The sequence below is a fragment of the Conger conger genome, chromosome 3 (genome assembly GCF_963514075.1).
Source record: "Conger conger chromosome 3, fConCon1.1, whole genome shotgun sequence".
Taxonomy (NCBI): Eukaryota; Metazoa; Chordata; class Actinopteri; order Anguilliformes; family Congridae; genus Conger; species Conger conger.
In genome coordinates this window covers 69,536,944-69,549,734 of record NC_083762.1, presented here as the reverse complement: position 1 = coordinate 69,549,734, position 12,791 = coordinate 69,536,944, and the positions used below count along the sequence as shown (strand labels likewise).

Here is a 12,791-nt window from a genome sequence, read left to right as displayed (position 1 = left end):
ACATATGAGTATCTTTTTCCAAATTACGTGTTTTGTTAGTCGTACATGAGGTTTGATCTATATAATGAACCACAGAATGGATTAAAATAAGAATCTCAGAAATTAGTCGTGTGTTTTTCAAGTCTTTTTAAATATAATATAATATATAATATAATATAATTGGTCTATGGGGTAGTAATTGTCTGTGTTGGTAAAGTTCTCTCTTTTTGAGTTCTCCAGTGAACTTTGTGCAGACCATGCTTGGACTATGTCGAAATCGATTGAAAAATGTAACACACAAGGATGATGAGAACCCTGAGGCCGGGATGCGTGGAAAGAAGTTCGGTAACTTGTACGCAAGCGCACGATGACGACACTGTAGTGTAGCAGGCCAAAAATCTCTTCGACTTCGACCCTTCTTTTTGCACAATCAATTTGCAGGTGAGTACAGTAAATGCCAGTGGAGCGATATTACCGCCAAAATGAAGGGACAACAATAAGTTGCATCATTTTTAGTTTCCTGCATATTGGAAAACAACCACGTGCTATGCTAATAACAGTCTCGCACATCAACAATAAACGCTATGCTATGCTAACGGTAGCTAACTGTGTTGTCTCGCAGATGATCATTTGGAAGCCCACTTTAGCTAGCTAAATTGTTTCCTGACGAACAACTTCCTGTAAAATGTAGAATCTAAGAATGTCTTAAAATATGTCTGAAAATGTGAGATTGGTTAGTCAGTTAATTGTAATATCTTATCCATCTTAAAAATAGGTTAACTTAGACTTTAGTAACCGTCGAAAGTAAATTCGTGCAGTAGCGAACTAGCTACGAAGCTCGTAATGTACGGCAGTGTTACTGTGTTCATCGACGAGGTATCGGGATTGTATCTCATTTAGATTTACTAACTTGCATTGTAATCGTTAGCTAGATCGTGTGTTCAGTTTGAGTTTGCTAAGTTATTTTAGTGAGAGACTAATAGCGATGTGCTTATTGCTTTCTTACAACTTGTTACCAAAACTAGGCTATAAGTTAGTGTCTGTTGCTGTTGTACAAGTAGCATTTGTTTTGACCAGCTAACGCTAGCCATTTCGTTGAATTTTTCTTTCGATAACCTGTTGGGAATTTTTTAAAATCGAATTGTTGTCAAGTATTGCAAACAGTCCAAACACCAATTATTATCGCCAATCAGTCAGTGTTCATGAATATCAACCATAAACAAGGGAACATACGTCTTTTTGTAATGGAGAAAACGTTTTGCATGCATTTTTGTTCATGCGTAATAGTATTCCTATTAGTGCTGCTCTAAGTCCCTGCAATAAAGTGCATGTATCGAATTTCCCTACTTGTAATATTCACACAAATTATCCATTACATTTTCTTTGGAAGTCCTTTTATTTTGTGAGGCCATACAAATGAAAAAACTATTATTGTACAACAAACTAAAGCCATAAAGAGGTTATCGTCACTGGGGACACAGGAATAATCGAATCTGTTTGGAAATCTAAACATTGGAAACACTTTTTGTGATAAACCCTAATTTCTTTAATAAGAAATTAGGGTTTATCACTGACAAGAGGCTTTACCCATTTTCACACCCTGCTTTAAAAATAATGTCACCTAGATAGATGTTCTGAATAGTGTAATAAAGATCTCTTCCTTTGGGGATGAATGTATGAGCATCTTAATCACCCTTTTTATGCCTATATCCTATGAGGCTGACAGTATGGATATAGGCCTGATGAAAAAGGATTGTCATTTTCTGTATTTTTAAAGTAATCTGGAGATTAAGCCACAAATAACTTTTTAAGACAAAATAATAAACCTAGCTGTTTAACTGTGAGTAAATAAGCAAACTAAAGGAATTCGCTTTCTATCCTCAAAGCAATTAATACACATTACTATTTTATCTGTGTAGTGGTTGGAAAGAATGATGTTGTTATATTCAGAAATAATGAATTTAGCTATGAAGTCTTGGCTCATGTGTGTGAATCTTGTCTTTTGTGTAGTATGGGGCGTCACCAGGAGAATCCAGTGCGACTGTATTTTCACTACGACCCCGTCGCCAACAAGTCGCGCTGCCAAATCGATGGCTGCACCGGCGAGATCGCAGGAAACCATGCTGGCAACTTACAGCGGCATGTCCAGCGGATACACCCATCTGCGTTTGCGAGACTGCTCTCATCCATCGACATGGAGGATCTTTCATTGCCATCCTCTTCTTCATCAAAGAGACCCTTTTCAGAAGTGGATAGTGAAAGGACAATAGAGTTTTTCCAAGACAGTGTAGTCGTGAAGAAACCCAGGGCTGAGCAGTTCTGCATCAGACCCGATTCCATAATGGATGCCTGTGTTGAACTTGTTACTCTCAATGGCAGACCGTTCTCCTTGATGGATGACACCGGGTTTAGAAAAATTCTAGAACCCGTGCTTGATATAATGGGCAAATCTGTCAGAATAGACAGCGATAGCATCCGTGACATGGTTTCTGATGTTGCCGAAAGAGAACGTGAAAATCTTGTAAACTGGCTGAAGGGAAAACTTTTGATGTTGAAAGTAGACGCTGCCAGCTACAGAGACAGGTCTGTCCTTGGTATCAACGTCCAGTTTACTGAGGGAGAGCGCATCGTACTGCGAACACTGGCAGTTAAGGAGCTGCATGAGAGTCACACAGCCAGTTACATTTCTTCAGTGGTGCGTGACGTTTTAAAGACTTACAGCATTGATATAAAGCAGGTGTACTCCATCACAGTTGACGATGGAGTAACAATCCCAGATGCACAGTCGCTGCTTCAGAAGGGGGACAGCAGATACGTTGGAGAAGATTCGGTGGAGGTGGAAGACCAGCATGACAAAGAGAAGCATGCTACAGAAGGGAAGGCCCCATTAGCATGGGGGGACGGAGAGGGTCAGCTCACCTTAGACATCTATGAGACGTCTGGGAATGTGACGGGGGAAATCCATAGTGTCGGCAGCGGGGGTCCGATCCTGAGAGGCGAGAGGTGCTCGGCCCATGTGTTCCACTTGGCGGTGGACGATGCGCTGCAGGACAGGACCATCTCCGGCCTCGTTTCCAAGGCCAGGCGCTTGAGCGAGAAGCTGCAGACGGCCAACGTCTCCGGGTTTCTGAGGAGGCTGGGTCAGAGGGCGGCGATCGTGGACCGCCCTTCCGCTTGGGTTTCCACCCACGACATGCTGGAGCGGCTGTGGGAACTGAAGACCTTCTGTCAGGACATGGCTCCCAGCATCGAGGAGCTGCACCTGGAAGAGTCGGAGTGGGAGGAGACGTTGCTGCTCGTTTACGCTCTCAAACCCGCCAAAGCGACCGCGAGGCTCTTCCAGTCCGAGCAGCTGACCGCGGGAGACTTCTTCGGTGCGTGGCTCAAGTGTAAAATCGAGACGGACAAAATCGGCGGGCCGTTCGCGACGCTGCTGGTGGAATGCCTGAACCGGCGGCAGCACGTGCTGTTCGAGAACGAGCCGTTCCTGGCAGCCGTGTTCCTCGATCCGCGGTACAAAGTGCTCCTCACGGACGGCCAGGCCGAGCAGGCCAAGGGCCGCCTCTGTAAGGCGTGGGGGATGATCCAGGCCCTCTCGCAGAACAAGCAGCACTCGCCCTTTTCTCCCGCGGATGTGGAGTTCAGCGGCAATGATTCTGATGATGAGATAGAGGAGATGCTGAGAGCCAGGGAGAGGGAAAATGGCGACGAGGGCACGAAATGCAAAACTGTGATGATGTCTACGCTGAGTGCGTATTCCAACGAAGCCCGGATAAAGAGGGAAGAGAATATATTTAGATACTGGATTAATACGTCCCAGGTCAGTTCAGACTTGTACAAGCTTGCTGTCAGCGTGATTCCCTTTCCGGTGACGCAAGTCAGCATGGAGCGGGCGTTCTCAGGGCTGAAATACATGCTTTCTCAAAGGGCGAGAATGAAGGATAATGACCTAGAAGACATTCTGTTTGTGCGGCTGAATAAGCAATTTGGTATATAGACCATTCTTGCAATCTGTGGGTTTTTCACACTAATTACTACTACTGATTATTTTCCATCAATTCTTTGTCTTAAAGGAAACTGAAAGGTCACTCAAAATGTACACATTTTTCTGTTCATTTTGAAAGTGGGGCTGTGAACCAATCGGCACATTTCATTATCGCTGATTAACAATTAAGAAGAAAAATGTTTTTCACCGAGAGCTTGGTGAGTTCCCTGAAAGTACAGTAACTCACCAAACTGAGTTTTTCAGCTTATGTTTGCATTTACTTTTAAGTCAAATTAATTGGATCGTTTGATTGAACAACACAGGCAATTGCATCTAGTTCTGTAAAGGCCATTCAAGTTCCAAAAACAGCAGTTACATATTTCTGTACCCTAAAGGAACAATTCACGTGCAAAATAGCAATCTGTATGCAGGGAATGTTTTTTTGTGGTGGCACTCAAAAACTTAACAAATACAGTTTCATTGCTTTTGTACATTATGAAGAACACCTTCCTAAAATTGTCATTTTATACAAAATGTTCTTCTGATTTGGCATTATAACATGTACGGTCCCCATCATTCATTTCACCCACATCTTTTAAACATCATAGACAACAACACTGAGGCAAGATACATTAATACAATGGCAGCATACATTCTTTAAAGATAAAGAAACGTATTGACATGTTAAATTACATGTATCTGTGTATTTGTACATGATTAATTCTGAAAAGGTAATGACAACCGGCTAAGAGCATCCATTTTAATGTAAATATATGAAACGGGGACAGAGTTCTTCACGTACATCATCAGGTTTAGTTTGTCAAAATCTTAGGAGCGTTCTCTTGTAAGTAGAGTATTTCACATATCATAGTCTAGATACTTGTGTTACCATCAGCATTCTTGTTTTTGACTGAATTTCTCCTTTCTCCAAAAATCAATTCAGATTGCTTTCATGAATGTCAAAAATCCAATTTTTTATATTTTCAAAGGATAAAAGGATATGGTGGGCATATGTGTGATTGATTGGAAATTAATTTTATACATAAACGTAGGAGTTTTCTTAATTTGATTTGAAGTGAATTTATTGTTTGACGATTATAGGATTTTTACTATTGTAAAAAGTGTGTTGTATGTCTGCCATTTACAGGATACATACTGTAATTGGTTTGTTCTGAACACCTGACTGTCCTGCTGTGACTAGCTATAGAGAATTCTGGTTTCAGCTGTCTTCTATGCACCAAACGGAATGGTAATATGTGTTGTGTTCCACTGTACTGGCAACCTGTTCAAGTGTATCCAGGAAATTAATGGTGAGAAAAACAATAAAAATCGATTACCTAAATAAATATATTTTATTAATAAACAAGCTGTCATTTATTTTGGCACCTAGTGTACCAGTATCTTGTGCTGACCAGAAGCATTGCTGCTGACAATGGTGCACCATGATGCATATAATAATATGAGTATAGGAGTTGTGATGATAGTTCAGCTAACTGGCTATATATGATGTTTGATAGTTTAAGCCGAAATTCAAAGGTACATGACTGGGACCTAACCGAATAATATGGAGCGTACAATATATTGTGCAAATAGGAGATTAATGATACTATAGCTCTTATCCTTGCCATTTTCTAATCAGACACTACTGTGGTGTTGCATCACAGTCATATTTTTTAACATTTGCATTACAAAGCATTTAGCAGACGCTCTTATCCAGAGCGACGTGCAACTAAGTGTGCGTCACAGACCGATTTGAGCAGTTTACAGTTTACTCATATTTTAAGATTGAGAACTCAACCACAGATGTGATAAATGCCCTATGACTGCTTCCTCATGCAGCAGAGCCCCACACATTGAGATGTTAGTCTGCAATGAGCTGTAAGAGAAAGAGAAGGAATGAGCATTGATGGCTGGGTTTGATTTCACTTTCCTTGTCCCTTGCTGTCTTCCCTCAGGGGAGGTCATTCCCGACTACATTTGTGACGTGCAACAAGCAAACTTAACGGGAAGGATAGATGAACTCACCAAACCAGAACAGCCCTCACAACCTCTGTACACTCAATGAGCACTTTATTAGGTATTTATTAGACTTTTTTTTTGGACTTAAGTCTTCTGCTGCTGTTGCCCATCCACTTACAGCAGTGGTTCTTAACCTGGGTTTGGTATGATTTCTTCAAAACATAGGTATATATTTTATTTTTCCAATTACGAAGGGTTTGGTGAATGCACTGATGACGCTTGCCGAGTTCAGTACCTCCAATCAGGTTAAGAACCACTGACTTAGAGGTTTGATGTGTTCAGAGATGCTCTTATGCATACTGCTGGTGTAATCCATGGTTATTCGCATTATTGTCACCTTCCTGTCAGCTTTGGCCAGTCTGGCCATTCTCCTCTAACCTCTCATTAAAAAGGCCTTTCTTCCCGCAGAACTGCTGCTCACTGGATGTTTCTCAGCTACTTGAACCATCCTGTCTGGCACCAACGATCATCCCACGTTCAAAGTCTCGTAGATCACATCCCATTCGGATGGTTGATGTGAACATTAACTGAGGCTCCTGACCCATATCTGCATGATTTTATGCATGTTACTGCTGCCACACAATTGGCTGATTAGATAATCACATAAATTAGTAGGTGTACAGGTGCTCTGTGAGTGTATATAGGAAGTGCTACCCTATAGTCAAATCAGTTCTGTGAGCAGATGTTTTCTTTTTCAGTCGGTTGACTTTAGAATGTTCGTGAATAATTCATAACAATCATAACAAGCTTATCTACAGTGGAAAACACACCAGGTGGTCTTATAAAACACTAGTGAAGATTTCTTAAACCTCACTTAAAAACACAAGCCAGGGAATATACTGTAATTGCTCTCTCCACTTTCATAATTCTGAACTGAACCTTGCTTGACCTCTGTATTTCATCCTGCCATTTTGGGGATTCCCCCTTGAAGCAAGGGAAGAGAATGTCAGGAAGGAAGCATACTGTTTGGATTTGACTCATACTGGCATGTCCCTATGAAGCAATAATGGCATACCAATAGTCATACTAAATATATAATAATACAATAATAAATATACATTCCCTTGATATCAAAGAAGACCCACCAATGTTGACTCCACTTGATAGGTTGGGTTAGACTGCAACAACACAGAACACAATTGGTTAAGGTAAAATCTATTAAAATTAATTTAAAAAGAAATTATAGAAAACATGAATATACATTATAAACATATAAATGTATTTGTGTTGCTCCGGGCGAGTGTTAATGTATTTAAATCTAGACTGGTAATTTTAATTCAGAACAATTTTTTCCCCCGTTTTTTTTCCTTGAGACTGGATATTTCGAGTAATAGAATTCAAGTTGTCTACGGTGCTGTAACAGAATGTTATGTATGGGCCTTTTTTGAACTCATTGGGCATCCGTAGTCAGTGTGCTTGCAGACAGGAAAACTGTGGTGTTGATTCAAAATGTGAGTAAGCAAATGAATTTGAACAGATACCTGGCTAGCTAAACATCTCTTAACGCAAGCACTATTATAGTTCATACGTAGAGTTATTTTATTAATTTGTAATTGTAATAAGTTAACAGTTTTACTTTTTAGTCATTTACATATCCGTACCAAAAGACAATGCAGATGCTAGCTATAAGCTAAATGTTAGCTAGCTAACTTAGGTTCGTAGCGTTAGCTTGAGCATAGTGCGCTACCTAGCTAGCTATATTGAGTACATTTCCTTTAATAAATATAAAGGTAGGTGCCAACAGAAACTGACATGACATGCTAAGTGAGAAACCTGCTGGCTAACGAACACTATCAGCGCAATAAATTAGATTAGTTGCTTGGCAGCTGGCTGTTAACTGTTGCGATGTTGTAGAGATAGCTAGCTTGCTAATGTTAGCTAGATACCTCGGTAGCTACCTATTTGATAAATCCTGGAGTTTTATGAATTAACACAAATGAGAAATAATGTTTTCACTTGCTTAGTTTGTAATTTATGTTTATTGTAATATTTAGCTTGCTTCTAATTTCCCAACATTGTCCCTTCCAGAGAGATGGCGGAGTGCACGACTCTAGACAGCCTACTGGAAATGGGCTTTGACAGAAACAGAGCGTAAGTGTTGCTTCCTCGTTTTTTGGAGAATTTTGTCCAAACTTTATTATATCACTTGTGGTCAGATATATTCCACTTTGTATTTTGCATTGATGTCTGGATTGGAATCTGACAGGGAGAAGGCTCTGGCACACACTGGGAACCAGGGTATAGAGAGAGCCATGGATTGGTAAGGCACTCCATCTGTCTTAGACAGTTTCGTGAGTTACGCCATGTGTCCACATTATTTTTTTATTATTATTCACCCTCCCCCCCCCTCCCCCTTCCAAATGTCCTGCCTTCTCTCCCTGTCTGTAGGCTAATGGAACATGAAGGTGACCCAGATATTGACGAGCCCTATGTGCCTCCAGAAGGAAATGTTCTCGGATCAACTGACAGCGAACATAGTCCATCTGAGCCAGGCCCGGGCCCAGGCCCGGACCCAGGCCCGGACCCAGGCCCAGACCCCGACCTCACCACAGGTGAGGGTTCAAAAGGCTTACGCAAAATGTATTTTTAATGGATTCAAGTCATTTGTGTATTGGCTGCACTGTCCTTTCTCTTGATCCTCCAGCAGAAGAGGGAGAAATGAAACAGGAGGGCAAGAGACCAATGACAGAGGAGGAAAAACAGGCACAGATTAAAAGGTCAGTGAAAAAACAGAGTAAGAGCAAAATGAAAATGTAATGGTTGGCAGAAGGAAATGTATTTAATTCTGGCTTATGCTGTGCTTTAGAAGACAAAAATGAACCCTGACAAAGTGAAGACAGTCTTTATATTTCTTAACTGTTTATGGGCTTACTTTTCCTAATGAACTTTGCCGTGGAATCCAAGAGGTTGTACACAGACCTGCAAGCAATTACGGTTAACTATTTGTGCCAAATAGTGTTTTTCATGTGTAAAAACTTTAATTCTGTTTGTAATGGAAGGTGCATGTTCCCTTTGGAAATTACTTACCAGATCTTTTCCTGTAACAATAAATGTATATTTTCTATAAATGTCTATAATTTCGAACACAAATGTAACTTCACCCACTCAAGAGCTAGAGAAAAGGAGTCTCCAGTGAAATTTCTGGAATAGAGAGGGAATACGTTGTGTCCCGCAGGCTGGAAGAACTGATGAAGATAAAGCAGGAGGAGAGGAGAGAGAGGGAGCGTCAGGAGGAGGTAGAGAGGGAGAAGCAGAGGCGGAAGCAGGGCCAGGAGCTGCTACAGGTCAAGCAGAAGATGCAAGATGATGAAATGAAGAAGCTGGCAGAACAGCGCAGGAGGGAAAAGATGGAGGACAGGATGGCCAAGTGAGACCCGTCCCATCCGCCGTTGAAATTCCCACACTGTAACTTTCATACTCAGATCCACAGTTCTCTTCTGAATAGATCTTTGGTACAGTGACAGATTCAGACTTAATGTGATCTTTGTAATGTAATGTAATGTAATGTGATCTTTTACCTCCAGTGCTGTAACTGCCGCTGCAGCAAGTGTTTGAATGACCGAGCATTGGGTGCAAAACCAAAACAAATCAACAGTGTTTGTTTTTGACCCCTTCGTATTGACATACACATAAAATTGAGTTTGGCTGTTATGGAGTGTGATGATTTATTCAAAGTATCGAAAGCACTTTTCTTTTGAACTTCATTTTTTATTGTTTAGCGTTTGTTCATATTACAAATTTGGTCTGCTCAACTATGTAAGTGATAAGTATAAACTGAATTTTCGTGTGCTAATTGAACTCACCAAATGTACATTCTCAAACAATGCCTTTTATCAAATGTCTATTATTTATTAGGAATACCTGCATAATGTACTCTATGAATTGAATTCCATGCCACAAACACATTATTTTTAACATGAAAGAGCAGAGCATATTTAGACATGATTTTCTAAACATCTTAAATTATATTTCCACCAGTGCAGGCCATTCCTTTTGGATAAACTGCACTGTCATGATGGGTCTCATAATAAGCTTTCTGGCCACTCCTCTTATCTGAATGTGAATGTGGTTGCTGGGCTAATGCTCTGGAGAACTGCATTTGAATTCAGTTGTGTAACATCCCAGTTGCGTAACATTCCTGTGTTACTGACTAGCCTTCTGCTCTGTGGTCCAGGCAACGGGTTCGAGAGAAAATTGCACGGGACAGAGAGGAGAGAGCGCAGAAGGTACTTTTCTTCTCCCTTCCATTCATCTTCAGCTTGGAAGAGGTCTTCAGTGCCGTCATGGGAATGATGCATCCTATCGGTGCTGTCATGGGAATGATGCACCTCATGCCCTGATGCCCTGATGCCCTGCACAAAGCACAGCATTTATCACTGCTTACTGGCTCATCCATTTTGTTGCATCCATTCTTTGGCCTGGTGTCTGAGTGGCCTGCAGGGGGTAGTTTCAGTTCAGCTACTCCTTTGCTGTGCAAGGATTTTGTTACGTTTACATGCACTCCTGGTATCCATGGACTGTCTCGGGTTCACTTCCTGATGTATTGGGACTTTATTTAAGAGGTGCTTGTGGAAGTCCCAGAAGTAAATTGCATAACAAAACTTTATATTTGAACTTTTTTCAATGCTTTAGGGAAACGTGACAGAATTGCATTACTTTTTTGCATTGCATTGGTGTTCATAATTTGGTGAATGAGTGACTTGCACAGCTTATAATGAAAAAATATATAATTTAGTCAATTTCAGCAAGACGCCTGAATTTCTCTCTCCAAATAAAATGACCTGGCTACTCATGAACATCCAGAGAGCATAGTTTGAGCAGTTTCATCAAGAACTACTTATTTACATCATAACAGACCCGAGTCTCTGCAGGCAGACAAGTATGAAACTTAAGTGATGGTGACATTGATGGAATGCAAGCTGATATAGCAACTTGTTTGCAACTTATTTTATTCAAGCACATAACGCTTGGAAATTCATGGCTGAGTCTGGCTAACGGGTGTCATAGAACAAAACACCCTTTAATATCTCAACCATGAATTTCAGACTTTGCTCTGATATGGCATACTTCAGAATCCGTAGTTCTGGATGTGAGAGAAAGGTATTTGTAGTTCTTTGTCTAAGTGCTTTTCAGTGAAAACTCTTCCACTGTGCTCTTGTTTCCGGTTTTCTCAGTTTGGAGGTGGCTCATCAGCGGCTGTTCCTTCCTCACCCCCAGCTGAAGCTGTCCCCTCTTCTCCTCCTGGCAGTCAGGGACCCCCACCAGCGAAGAAGGACTACGATGAGTGCCGAATACAGGTGTGTGTGCGTGTGTATGCACCGCTGCGGATGGTGGATCTGTTTGGAAAGCTCCCTGTGTGACCTCTCTGGCCTCACCCCCCCCCCCCCCCCCCCCCCCCCCCAGGTGCGCCTGCTGGATGGCTCAGCGCTGACGGCTGTGTTCAAGGCTCAGGAGCCGCTAGCCGCAGTGCGGGTGTACGTGCAGATGAACGGGGTGGAAGGACAGGACTTCACCCTGCTGTCGCCTTACCCACGTCGTGTCTACACCGACCTGGACATGGAAAAACCCCTGCGTGAACTGGGTATGACATCTGGAATACAATCCACTGAAATAGAACACAACTGACTTACTATTGACCCTTTAAGGACTAAGATCACAAATATGTGAATTATAATGCTCTGAGCAACTGCTAATTGAAAGCAAGGGGGTTCTAAAGCACTGACTTTGAATTTTGAAGATAAAATAACATTTTTAAAAAAGGTTAACCATTGCAGGCTACGAGCATAAACATGATTTTAATACACAATTACTATTTATTTGCTGAATTTGGCTATTTGAAAAAATAAAACTGTACTGCCACTTGCAAATCAAGACTGCTGTCCATGACAAAAACAGAGAAATCAGACAGTTACTTTGTGTGTGTGTGTGTGTGTGTGTGTGTGTGTGTGTGTGTGTGTGTGTGTGTGTGTGTGAGTGAGTGAGAGACGCCTGGTTTTGCACATTTGGTTACCTTGTACAATTAAACACAGCAGAAACAACTCCTTTCTCTAACTGCTGTTTTTTTCTGTAGGTCTGGTGCCATCTGCTGTCCTTGTTGTTGCCAAGAAATGAGATGGACTGAAAAAACTCTGAGCTCTCCCTCACCCTTCTAGGAAGTGGGTGTCCTCGCTCTTTGGAGAGAGTGTGAAACAGGAGCACAACACAATGGACTTAAGGCATTTTCATTTGGATAAATCCTTTCTAGTGGAACTACACCTATCTTAATCAGTGCCAATTGTTAAAACACGTTGATTCATTCATGGAATGTCATTCACCTATTCAGAAAGCGGTTGAATTATGTGGTTTCACATTTCTCAGGCTCGTACAATATATGCCACGACAGCAGATTAGACATAACATTGGCTACAGTCACATTTTGTTAAATATTTAATGAGCAAAACACTATTGTATTCAGTAATAATCCACTACTTGCTTTGAAATGACTTGGTGAATAACAGTCCGATGAAGTCTGTTACTGCTTAAGATTTGACCGTGTGGGAAATGCAGACATCCTCTTGGGAGGAGATGGAGCAGTCGTGTGGAAAAACAGGCCAGGGAGGCTAAAACATGCACAGAATTCACAATTAGGTTTTGCTTATTTGCTCTGTTGAATATTAAAAACTGTTCCAATAATGCCGACTCCATAGACAGCCCCCTTCATGCGCACACTATCCAGCCAAGCCCAGCACAATCATCTTAATAAATTAATTACAAATTAATGCATTTATTATGACATAAATGAAAATACTCTGTGGAGTCCTTTTCGAAG

General features: G+C 41.3%; 2 protein-coding genes across 4 annotated transcripts; both read left to right on the top strand.

Moving 5' to 3' along the window:
• Nucleotides 1-845: 845 nt before the first annotated feature.
• On the top strand, nucleotides 846-5,330 carry LOC133124605 (uncharacterized). The gene is made up of 2 exons (XM_061235946.1): nucleotides 846-855; nucleotides 1,990-5,330. Exon 2 carries the CDS (start codon nucleotides 1,991-1,993, stop codon nucleotides 3,974-3,976), a length of 1,986 nt encoding a protein of 661 aa, XP_061091930.1. The 5' UTR covers nucleotides 846-855; nucleotide 1,990; the 3' UTR covers nucleotides 3,977-5,330.
• A 2,016-nt stretch (nucleotides 5,331-7,346) lies between these two features.
• Nucleotides 7,347-12,655, top strand: ubxn1 (UBX domain protein 1). 3 transcript variants are annotated; one of them, XM_061236835.1, is made up of 10 exons: nucleotides 7,347-7,434; nucleotides 8,012-8,074; nucleotides 8,190-8,243; nucleotides 8,372-8,535; nucleotides 8,631-8,700; nucleotides 9,159-9,350; nucleotides 10,158-10,209; nucleotides 11,158-11,280; nucleotides 11,387-11,564; nucleotides 12,054-12,655. In XM_061236835.1, the coding sequence occupies exons 2-10, from the start codon at nucleotides 8,016-8,018 to the stop codon at nucleotides 12,092-12,094; spliced, it is 933 nt and encodes a 310-aa protein (XP_061092819.1). In that variant the 5' UTR covers nucleotides 7,347-7,434; nucleotides 8,012-8,015; the 3' UTR covers nucleotides 12,095-12,655. The 3 variants fall into 3 exon arrangements, with proteins under 3 accessions (XP_061092819.1, XP_061092817.1, XP_061092818.1); XM_061236833.1 differs by having other exon boundaries at nucleotides 8,628-8,700; XM_061236834.1 differs by lacking the exon at nucleotides 7,347-7,434 and adding an exon at nucleotides 7,446-7,713 and having other exon boundaries at nucleotides 8,628-8,700.
• The last annotated feature ends 136 nt before the right edge of the window (nucleotides 12,656-12,791 follow it).

Coding starts and splice junctions, on each gene's coding strand:
- ubxn1 (XM_061236833.1), top strand. CDS start 8,016: ATGGCGGAGTGCACGACTCTAGACAGCCTACTGGAAATGGGCTTTGAC. Junction 8,536..8,627: donor AGACCCCGACCTCACCACAG/GTGAGGGTTCAA, acceptor TTGATCCTCCAG/CAGAAGAGGGAGAAATGAAA. Junction 8,701..9,158: donor AAACAGGCACAGATTAAAAG/GTCAGTGAAAAA, acceptor TGTGTCCCGCAG/GCTGGAAGAACTGATGAAGA.
- LOC133124605 (XM_061235946.1), top strand. CDS start 1,991: ATGGGGCGTCACCAGGAGAATCCAGTGCGACTGTATTTTCACTACGAC.